Source organism: Theobroma cacao, chromosome 7 (genome assembly GCF_000208745.1).
Source record: "Theobroma cacao cultivar B97-61/B2 chromosome 7, Criollo_cocoa_genome_V2, whole genome shotgun sequence".
Classification (NCBI taxonomy): Eukaryota; Viridiplantae; Streptophyta; class Magnoliopsida; order Malvales; family Malvaceae; genus Theobroma; species Theobroma cacao.
This window is the reverse complement of record NC_030856.1, coordinates 4249580-4261576: the sequence shown is the minus strand read 5'-3', so window position 1 is coordinate 4261576 and position 11997 is coordinate 4249580. Positions and strand designations below refer to the sequence as shown.

The following is an 11997-nucleotide window of genomic DNA, read 5'->3' as shown; positions in this document are numbered from 1 at the left end:
ATTAATTATGTATTGAGTAAAAAAAAAAAACAGGACATGTGTTGGTGAATTTTGTAAGTGGTAATGGAGGATTTTAAAGTTATTTATTTTACTTTTAAAATTCTTATCATTATTTTTTTTTAATTTTGAGAAAAAAGAATATAAATTCATTCTTTAAATAAAAAAATTATATATATATATTATTGAATCAAATGTTTAAATGTTAATTTTTATTTTTTTTGCTTTGTTAGGAAGAAAGCTAGTGTGGTAGCCAAGATTTTGACCTCATTTTAAAGTAGTAGAAAAAATTTTCACTTGAACATTTAACTCAATAATTGGTGTATAATATTTGTTTTCTTAAAGAGCGAAACTCGAATTTCTTTTTCTACCAAATGAAAAATAATAAATTTTTATTTAAATATAAATTAAAAATAGAATTTACAATTTTATAAAATTAATGTGAAATTAATTTTTCTCTTTAATAATAAAAATCTTGACCTACAAGTCATGAGCTTACTCATTTTCAAAGTTTTAATAATCGAACTATCTAATTCAAAAACAGCATTTAGATTGGATAGACGTTGGATCGAGCAATGCCCGATTAAACTAGGTTAAATCAGATCGACCCAATTTATATTAATAATTTAATATCTTTAAAAAAACTTGTAAATGATGAGACTCGAATATTTAATTTGAAGATTTAATAAGATCTTAATCACTAAGTCAAATTTATTTATTTTATTATAATAATATCATTAATGATAACAGGCCCATTACGATAATCGTTTAGGCCCATTCAGGCCCAACTCAACTTCCTCGTTCCCAATTCCCTCCAATCCAATTTCTAAAAAATTCAACGTGTTCTTTCCACACTTCTCGAGGTCTTTCACCTGGAGAAAAACCCTAATAAAGCTTCCACGAACCGCCTGAAATTCCCCAAATTCACGAGTCGACTCGCCCCCCGAAAAGGTGAGTCACCACTCTTCTCTCACCTCTTCAGCATTGTATTGCATTCCCTTTTTGTACTCCAGCTTTTAGCTCGAGTTTTTTTGCACAAAATTCAGTGTTCAAGGCTCTAATTTTGATGTAGTTTTTGTTTCCTTTCTTTGTAATCGATTCCTTTTTATTGTATACGATCAGAAAGGTAATGGGGTTTTGTTGTTAAAGTTGAATCTTTGTGAATCTTTCCGTTTAGTGATTCTGTAATTTCAAGTTATTTAAAAAGATGGAAATTTTGGAGAAAACCAGGCAGATTCTTTATGGGTTTTTCCATAGAACTGTGAAAAGATTAGAAATCCATTTGGTTTGTTTGGGATGAGAAATTCATTTAGTTCTATGGAATTGCAGGGACGAGGAAATGCCTTTATATTGGATTGTGTATAAAATGGAAGTTGGTTTTGTGGTTTTGGGGGATTAGGAATTTTCATGGTTTTTGAAAGACTTTCAGAAGTTGATTTTGTTAGAGAAAGTAACAATGGAGACACCAGTTTCGGAAGGATTGGTATCAAAGAGGTCGTTGAGGAAGAAAGCTGGTTTGAAGAATTATGATGAGAATTTAATGGATGAGTTTATAGAGAAGCATATAGGTGGTTCATTTAGGAAAAAGAATAGAACAAAGGAGGAGTTGGAGAAAGAAACTGAAACTGAGGCTATGATAGCATTATCTTTGGGGTTCCCCATTGATGCGTTACTTGAGGAGGAAATTAAAGCAGGGGTGGTAAGAGAATTAGGTGGAAAGGAGCAGAATGATTATATTGTTGTTAGGAATCATATCCTTACTCGGTGGAGGAGTAATGTACATATATGGTTATCGAAGGGACAGATAAAAGAAACTGTGAGTAATGAATATGAACATTTGATGTCTGCAGCTTATGACTTTCTTCTGTATAATGGCTATATTAATTTTGGAGTATCACCATCATTTTCCTCTTACATGTCAGAGGAGGCAAATGAGGGTTCTGTGATAATAGTTGGAGCTGGACTTGCTGGCTTGGCAGCGGCAAGGCAGCTGTTGTCATTTGGTTTTAAGGTTGTTATCTTGGAAGGGAGGAATCGACCTGGCGGAAGAGTTTATACTCAAAAGATGGGTAAGAAGGATAAACATGCTGCTGTGGATCTTGGTGGCAGTGTAATCACTGGTATCCATGCCAATCCTCTTGGAGTTCTGGCTAGGCAACTTTCTATTCCACTTCATAAGGTACGAGATAATTGCCCTTTGTACAGACCTGATGGCATGCCTGTTAATAAGGAAATTGACTCCAGGATTGAAATGATCTTTAACAAGTTGCTTGACAAAGTCATGGAATTGAGACAAATAATGGGTGGATTTGCAAATCATATTTCTCTGGGATCAGTTCTGGAAAAGCTCAGGCAGTTGTATGCTGTGGCTAGAAGTGAAGAGGAGAGAAAACTTCTTGAATGGCATCTTGCTAATTTAGAATATGCAAATGCAGGATGTCTTTCTGACTTGTCAGCTGCCTACTGGGACCAGGATGATCCTTATGAGATGGGTGGAGACCATTGTTTTCTTGCTGGAGGGAATTGGAGATTGATAAAAGCATTATGTGAAGGAATTCCCATAATCTATGGGAAAACTGTTGATGCTATTAGATACGGGAATGAAGGGGTTGAGGTTGTTGCTGGTGATCAAGCATTCCAAGCAGATATGGTTCTTTGCACTGTGCCTCTTGGAGTCTTGAAGAGAAAGACCATTAGATTTGAACCTGAGTTACCTCAAAGAAAGCTAGCAGCAATTGAGAGACTGGGTTTCGGGCTCCTGAATAAAGTTGCCATGGTTTTCCCCCATGTATTTTGGGGAGAAGACCTAGATACATTTGGATGTCTCAATGATACCAGCAATAATCGTGGAGAGTTTTTTTTATTCTACAGCTACCATACCGTTTCTGGAGGTCCAGTGTTGATTGCGCTGGTGGCTGGTGAAGCTGCACAAACATTTGAACGCACTGATCCTTCACTCTTGCTCCTTCGTGTTTTAAGCAAACTTAGAGGTTCTATATATTTTTCCAAGAACTTATGACAAATGTCAACAAATTTCTTGCTTCCTTCATGCTTGTGCTCTAGTATTTCCCATCTCTTCATTTGGAAAGCAGCCTTATAATCTATTAATTTTTCTTGCAGCTATATATGGTCCAAAAGGTGTAGATGTGCCTGACCCTGTACAAACAATTTGTACAAGATGGGGAAATGACCCCCTTTCTTATGGTTCATACTCTCATGTTAGAGTACAGTCCTCTGGTGGAGATTATGATATACTTGCAGAAAGCGTGGGAAACAGGTTGTTCTTTGCTGGTGAAGCCACAACTAGGCAATATCCTGCCACCATGCATGGTGCCTATTTGAGTGGCTTAAGGGAAGCTTCGCGTATTCTTCGAGCCACAACAATTCGCCAAAATAATATTAGGAGGTCTGTGCAGCAGAATGTTGGAACAAGCAGCAAGGTGTTGGTGGAGCTGTTCAAGAGGCCTGATCTAGCATTTGGGAACTTCTCATTTGTATTCAATCCGTTAACAGAAGACACTAAATCACTGGGGCTCTTGAGAGTTACTTTTGATAATTGCAAAGCTGATATGAGAAGGGTTTTGGAAAGCAGCAGTGGACCCCTATCAAATCAACCCTTGCAACTTTACACAACAATATCTCGTGAGCAGGCACATAAGCTTGAGCTGGTGACCGGAGAAAATGAAAGTAAGTTGGTCTATTTGATAAATAATCTTGGACTAAAGCTTATGGGAGCTAATGCCCTTGGAAACATAGGTAACTCCTTGGTTACTAGCATTGCTAATGCAAGGAGAGGTAAGGGCAGGAATCGCATATATACTCCACAGCAAAGTAAAGTCTAAACATGCTATTGGTGTCATTGCATTGTGTATCTCTTCAGCATGAACTCTTGATGCATACTAGCACTCCCTGAGAGGAAGGCTGGAAGGATAGTGTGTCTTCTCCGGTGCATGGTTCTGTACATAATCTAGCCTGGTAGTTTGTCAATTGACTTCAAGAGTAATGACTTCATCAGAGTTAGATCAGAGTTAGAACTACTCAATTCTTTCTTAGCTGAAGCACATTTTTGTACCTGTTGATGGCCAAAACGGTACCTGATTGTGGGACTCATTGGTCCATCATGTAGCTGTAGCAGATTTCAGTCGGAAATTCTACATGTACTAAGCAGCATATTAAAGCTGAGGTAAACAATCCAGAAAATCCTAAGAGATCGAAAGCCATGTATTTCCATATGCAGACTCCAAGTTAAAACTTGTATTTTGTATTTTTTTTCCTAGGCCAGTATGGTTCTCTGTTGTATCGTGTATGTTTTGTATATAAACCTTTCATCTTTGGTGCAAATATACATATTTCCCCTCCATATGTGCATGATACAATCGACAGAAAAACCTTCATTTCTTGCAGTTACATTTTGTGACAAACTCAATATCTATGCAATGTATATTGCCGTAGCGGCTGCCATCCAACCATACTCTTCTTTTCTGGATTTCTCACCTGCTTGATTAAGACATCTCTTTGCGTTAATTTTGATGTTCATGATCATGAGTTGCTGTGGTCCTGTTGGTAGGTTTCCTCTTTGCTGTTCTCTGGTAAACATACAAGTGACCAAATATAAAGATTTTTTGAATTTTGAATGATGCTAAATGTAATGGTTGGGTGTGCTAACCACAGATGTATAGTGGAAAGCTTAAGAATAGTTGTCTATGTGCCTTAATTGTTCAATTTCAGTTGTTTGTGTGCGGTCACATGTATGTCAACTATGGATCATTGGGGATACGGCTTTGAAAGAAAGAAAGAGCGAGCTTTGGCTTTAATAGATTGGCTGTTTATCAAATAATATTCTTGCAGACCAAACCAGACCAGTAGGTCAAAATTTAATTCAATTTAACATCAAAGATAAGTGATGGAATCAGTAAAAGTGGAATGATGAGAGGTTTTATTCAAAACCATGCAATGAAAGAGTGGTGGGATAGCTTAACCACTAAAAAGTTTTTCTATCTTTCTACCAAAAGCATTGCTGAATCTGTGTCCTAAGCACTTTAGAACCACTACTGAAAAACTCTCCAGTTGTGATTTGTCATTAGGAAAAGAGAGGGAGGCAGCCCCGATCAACTCTCAAGGAATCAGAGAAAATGTTTGATGATTGATCCGATGAGTGAACTGTACACGCCCTATGTCACGATCCACGCCAACTTGAAAAGGTATTGTTTGTTTGGACCCATGGCTTCACAGGTTTATCCTAAACAAATATCTCAAAAGTTGAAGACGGTGTAAGCACTTAAATACCCTGTTGTGCTCTAATACACAACCGATTGTGATTCACGGCTCCTTTTTGGGACCATGACAGTGTACATCTGTTTTTAGTTTTTTTTTTTGAAAAGCACATTCTGTTTTTAGTTGCAGGTGCAACTACTGACAGTTATTCTCAGCTGAGTTCTGGCTAATGCCAGAGTCAAGAGAGAAAAGAAAGCTAGGAAAAAGATCTAAAATCAAACTTGTAGCAACATAAAGAAACAAGCAGCAGCAAAGGAAACTACTTTATTAGCAACCGAAGCTAAAAATGTCTTTAAACTGAGGTGGGACTAAAGTGCCAATTCATAGCATTGCCCACTAGCAAAGTAAAACCTTAGTCCAGCCTGCTAAGATGTAAGAATTATTCTAAAGAAAACATATAAACAGCAAAGTCATTACAATCCTAAAACAAACATCCCAATAGAACTTCAAAGAACTCTAAATAGTCCTTTTTCCTTTGCTGCTTCCGAAATGAGAGTTTGATAAGAGCATAGAAAGGATGTTTTCCAAGCTCAAGGCTCTGCATTTTTCATGAAATCAACGCAAGTGCGGCACTTGCAATCCAGAAAGCGGCAGTTGAGGCACCCGAAACACACACAAGTAGTACAACCTTTGCAAATTGGAGTTTGAGGACAGCCTCTGCAGCGTTTCCGACCTGCCCGCTCTTCTTCAGTTTGGCAGTTGATCCTGAAAGCAAATGAACCAACAAATGCAAAGCTATTAGGAATTTGGCTAACTGGAAATGGACTATGTGATATGTTTCAGGTTCATATTTAGATATTAATTCAAAACTATAATATACTAAACAGAACGGTCAGAAGTTACAGATAGAATGTATATTGATTTCCTGTAATTGTTCATGCATAAAAGGGAAATGTAACATGGTTGATGCTTCAGTGTCAACTCTCTGATGGTTTGTATCAGAAAACACTTAAGCAAGCAAAGTTTGGTTTACCAAATAACTTCTTTCAGGCAGACCTCTCAAACTCTAGCTTGTCATACCGATAATGAACAAAAAGACTGTTAAACAAGCATGGACCACTCCGATCTTGGCTAGCTAAATGACAAGGTAAAGCTCAATCAAATTACATTGGGATATACATTTTCTATCAAGTTTCAGTCAATTTGACAGCAGAAAACCAGCTACAGGTTACTGATATTTATTTCAGACTAAAAGGTTTAAAGTTAATAAAAAAAATCATTGTCTATATAGAAGACTCGAGAGTTAAAGAAGTTTTCTGGTGGATTTTCACTATGCCACTATGTTTTGTTTATTTAAAATAAACCAGAAAATCTACAATCCTAAAGTGGCTGATCAAATCATAGCCATGCTGCAAATCATTTACAAACCAAGTTTCCTTTTAATCTATAATAAGAAAGAAATCTAATATTAGTTATCATACAAGAGCAGAACCAAGATCATGCCTGCTATTATATCCTGGCCATACTAGAGCTACATGGCCAATAAAGTAACTTACACCAACAGGAATAATATGACAGAAAAATGAACAGGTCCAGGGCCTTGCAGTGGGTGTTTATGAATGTTATGTCTCTTTTCTGACTCTTTCTGACAGATAAAACTTATTTAGATAAAATACTCTATAAGATCAGATTTTAATTATGACAGTAAAATTTGTTTATAGTTTTCTTTCTAATTTAGACCGCAACTGATGTTGAAACTTACTTTTCATATGGCCAGTTCTCACAACTCCACCTTCTGGTAATCAAAGCATCATGGTAATTCCTGCATTCCTCTTCAGTCCGGAGACGAAACCTGCGTTCTTTCTTACACTTTGAGCAACTAATGAACTCATCCCGATGACAAAGGCGCTTAGGTTGCAACCCACTTGCTCCATTTGATGCATGCTTGTAATATTTCAGGAGAACAGTTCTGCACAAGGGAACCTTCTTGTCGTTCAGGACCACCCAAATGTGGTTCTTCCATTTCCTCGTTCCTTCTTTTCCAGAATGCTTTCCAAAGTCATAGGGACTCAGTTTGTCTTGTTATCAAGAGTTGCCATCCATTGGTTAGAAAAAAAGACATGGGGAAGAGGTGCAACTCAACGGCTCAAGTACTAAATTAATGCACAATTTTGTATAGAAAAGAACAAAGAAACCACAACTTGAAGCTCTGGTTAATCTCCAAGTTCTAATCAATCAGGCTTAAAGTAATTAACTTGCTTTAATACTATAGAGTAGAAAACAAAAAGAAAGAAAGAATCATGGGATTTTTCCATTGATTAACAGCTATGATTTTGAGAAATTCAATTTCATGAAAAGTACCTAGAAACATTTCCAGCATATCTTGTACTATATATGTTAAAGCTGCATGACATTGATAGATATAGGTGAACCATTTAGTACATGCAATGCAAGGACTTCACCAATGAAAGTTATTACTCAAAGAACCTATAGGTCTGCCAATGATTTTCATGTATAAAATATAAATGAAGACACAATTGAATAAATGAACATCAATGTGGTGAAAACATGAAGTTGCATTAAGAAACAAAATTAAAGTAAAGAACTCTGTAGTTATTCATTAACAACTCAGGCAAAAAGGAAGAAGAAGAAGGAAATAGTAGTGATTTACCTCCACAAGTCGGTGTGCATTCGCAGGATATGAGAAATCGGCCATTAGAGAAAACCCTAAGCTTCCCTACGGTATCACCATATTTCTTGCTTGTGCAGCCAACCTTAACCTCAATGTAATTGGATCCTTTCTTGAATCCTTCCATGCTTTTCAACTCTTGGTCAGCCAGCATGTTTGACACACTGAAAGAGAACCCTAAACACCACTGTCAGGAAATATTGGAAACACAAAGTACAAAGAAAAAAGCCTAAAAGATTTTGTCAGCTGACAGGAAATTGAAAGGAACCAATGTCGGGATATATTAATGTAGATTTTGATGTTAGGAAGCAAAGGGTATTTAAAGGATTCTAGCAAGAGAAAGGGTATATATATATGTATGTATAACTATGTGTCCTAAACCTTAAACGAAGACATGCAAGGTCCAGAGGGTATCAAACTCTGGTTATGGTAAAGAAACAGAAACTCACTCATCAAAGACATGTCAACAAGCATGCAAGAAAGCCAAAACGTGGAAAAGATGGGGCAGAGAGAGAGATGGGAAGTTGGCCAAAGGAAGATTGACAAATGTTAGAACTCTCTAGTTGCATGAAGTGACGCAAAAAAAGTATAGCAGTAGCATGTACACATATATACATATACACGTATTCGAATTATCTAAATTCTATTTTATTCTTCACATTTGAGATAAGTTAAATCATTATTTGATAAATTTTTGTTAACTTCAATTTCGATCCTTGTGAATGAATTGTTTTTCATGAAAAATTAGCAACAATGTTTAAGAAACCAATTTTCTAAAGATTTATGGCATTAAAAAACAAGATTTAAGTTTATTATGATAATGAACATAATCTAAGGGGAAAAACTACTATTGCAAAGAAATAATATATATGTATATATATATATATATATATATATATATATTATAATACTAAGGTTCAATAGAGATGAATGGACTCTATACTCAAGAGTTTGATATGTAATAAGACTTTAATAAAAAAAACAGGAACTTAGGGGAAAATTAGATGAAAAACCCATTGATCCTTGTATTTCTAATTGTTATAATTCAAACCCCAAAACATTTATATTTGGAATTGCATAACCTACAAAATATCAGAGAAGAAATGCAGGGAAATTTAATTTGTTGTCAATATATCAAGAAATTATTTAAGGGTCAAATATTGTGACATAAAAAATAAATAAATATATTGCATCATACATAATACTTCTTTGTTAAAAATTTTATTTTACAACAAAGTAGAATCATGGTACCCAAAATGCACATAGATATCATTCTTTTACAAACAATGAGTAGATCCTTTCATTTCTCTAAGGTTATTGTCCACAACACTTGAATACATTATATATATTCAATTTGGTTAAGAAATTGATAGATCCCTTTTTTATATAATAACATGGATTATTATCCTATCAGATGATGTAAAAGGGACATGATAGATCTTTCTAAACCTTTTTATTCATAATAAATTAGGGAAAAAATGCTACAAAATTAAAAAAAAAACCCTATATATGTTACATCTCAATCATCAAGTCATCATTTAATATAAGCACGGATGGTCAATTGTCACTCAAGATCTATGTTTTCTAAGAATTTATCATTTGCAAATATGAAAAAATAAACAGTTAAATAACTTAACACATATCTAGATAAATTAAGAGGTAGATATGATAAATTAAGAGGTAGTACTTATGAGTAAATGGTGAATAAGAAAATCTAGCACCAAATTTTTCAACAAATCAAAATACAAAACTTGATTGTAACATATGTTAGAAATTAAATTTGCAATTAAATAACAGCATTCATATTGAGAAATCTCACAAAATGATAGTCATTACAGAACTTTGAATATAGATCATGAAAATAACATTGAAGAAATGGAAGGGTTACCTTATGTTGATCTTCGATAGGAATCTTGCTCCGGAGCTCCCTATATATTGTAAAACTTAATCGAATTTTTATTCTATCTGAGCAATGGAGTCAGTGACAGTGCTTCAAATTTATAAGCAAACTAATCAATTGATATATCTGTAAATAAATTTAAAATTGGAATCTTATCTGTCAAATCAATCTATACAGATATGAAAATCCACCCTAAACGGACCTAAATATTATGTCATTTACTCGGTTGCCTTAGTATAGAATCTACCAAATAAGAAATGTGGTAGGTGAAAAGCGTGACGTCACTGAGTACGTTGTAGACAAAATGCATTCTACTACATGTCAACGTATTTTTTCATGAAACAAATGCATGTACAGAGTAAAGGTATTAAAATTGATAGATACGAGTGATATACTTTCTATTTCGAAATTCAAAATCTAATTAATTTGATTTGTTCTAACAAAAGCTTAAATAAGTTGCTATTGACCAATCCATTGCTTATATATTGTATGTTGTTCAACTCTAATGATGATTGATAATATCTGTGAATGCTTTGAATAAAACAAACTCATAATAAGTCTCATTCAAATAAATACAAAAGCAATATATTAATTTGGTTATTAATGCTACCTAATGAATTTTAAAAGAGTTTGTCTTTATCATGAAAAAGGAAAATAAATAATTTGTCTAGTAGAATTTAATTTGGAGTTTTCTTATGTGATCAATGAATTTACATATTAAAAAAAGGAGTAGCAATTTAACTTAGGGTTGTTTGTAAATCCGATTTGATTTAGTTTAAGCTTAAAGTTAATGTGTATGTGTATATACATACGTGTCATTGGCCAACTTTTTCAACCTGACAAAAAAAATGCTTATTAAATAAAAAAAATCCTTACATATAAGTTCAAAATCTATTTCATCTTTTAGTAATGTGCGATTTGTGATATTTTATTTTACCCAATTGTGTAATACCTTCATTTCACTAACTCTTTTACTTATAAAAGAAAGGGATTTATCTTAATTCTAACTTATCTCGACCCTAATATGTCTAGTAGGAGTTCCACATCAATGAAGAGTTGAGTAAAGTCTGATACCACTTGTCATGGACTCATATTTTTAACCTAAAAGACATTCCTATTAGGTGAAGAAATGCCCTTATTTATAAGATTAAGATCAGACTTTGATACCACTAGTTTAAGCTCACATTTTCAACCTAAGAGACATTTTTTATTAGGTGAAGGAATGCCTTAATTCATAAGGCCAAAACTCATCCTATCTCTTAATGATGTGAAATACGTTGCACTAGTTCTTTCACTCATTAAGGAGAGAGACTCACATTAGTTCATGTCTACATCAATTGTGGTATCTCTCATGAGAGAATTCTACGATTTTGGTAGGTTATGATACCACTTGTCTCTACTATAGTATATTTCATAAAAAAGTATTATATTAATAAAAGTTTGGATAGACTCTGATACCATTTGTCATATATCTACATTTACAATTGAAAAACATGTTTGTAAGTTCTGATATCATTTATTTCAACTCTAAAATATTTCATGAAAGAGTCTTATATTAATGAAGATTTGACTAGGCTTTGATACCACTTATCATAGATTTACATTTACAACTAAAATATATATTTGTCTCGACTCTAGTATCTCTCATGAAAGGATCCTACACTAGTGAAGGTTTGAGTAGGTTTTGATACCACTTGTCATAAATTTACATCTACAACCAACAAATATGTTTATTAGGTGAAAGAAAGCCCATATATAAATATCCAAAACTCATCACATCTTTTATTAATGTGGAATCAATAATATTTTATCTCATCCAATTGTGTAACGCTTTCATTGCATAACTCTTTCACTTGTAAAGGAGAGAAACCTATCTTGATTTAGATTTATTTCGACCCATGTAAATGAAAAGTTTGGTAAGTTTTGACACCACTTGTAATGGGCTCATATTTTCAACCTAAAAAATGTGCTTATTAGGCAGAGGAAGAAAGCTCTTACACATAAATCCAAGGCTTTTCTTATCTTTTTATTGATGTGAGGTTTGTGACATCATATTCGTACATCACATTAAAAGTTTCAAAGAAAGTAAGTATAGTATTTTAATCATGTTTTGGGTAAGTAAAAGAGGTATGTAAGGGAATTTTAGAAAACTTATAAGTTTAGACACTACACATTTTATCATATTGGTGTTTTAGAG

The 11997-nt window shown here is 34.0% G+C and overlaps 2 protein-coding genes across 2 annotated transcripts; one reads left to right on the top strand and one right to left on the bottom strand.

Annotated features, from left to right (window-relative positions):
- On the top strand, window positions 852-4359 carry LOC18593840 (lysine-specific histone demethylase 1 homolog 2). Its single transcript, XM_007021232.2, has 3 exons — window positions 852-948; window positions 1327-2987; window positions 3118-4359. The coding sequence occupies exons 2-3, from the start codon at window positions 1454-1456 to the stop codon at window positions 3837-3839; spliced, it is 2256 nt and encodes a 751-aa protein (XP_007021294.2). The 5' UTR covers window positions 852-948; window positions 1327-1453; the 3' UTR covers window positions 3840-4359.
- Window positions 5802-8054, bottom strand: LOC18593839 (protein ULTRAPETALA 1). The gene is made up of 3 exons (XM_018124220.1): window positions 7883-8054; window positions 6974-7289; window positions 5802-5976 (listed from the first exon to the last, which is right to left on the bottom strand). The coding sequence occupies exons 1-3, from the start codon at window positions 8052-8054 to the stop codon at window positions 5802-5804; spliced, it is 663 nt and encodes a 220-aa protein (XP_017979709.1).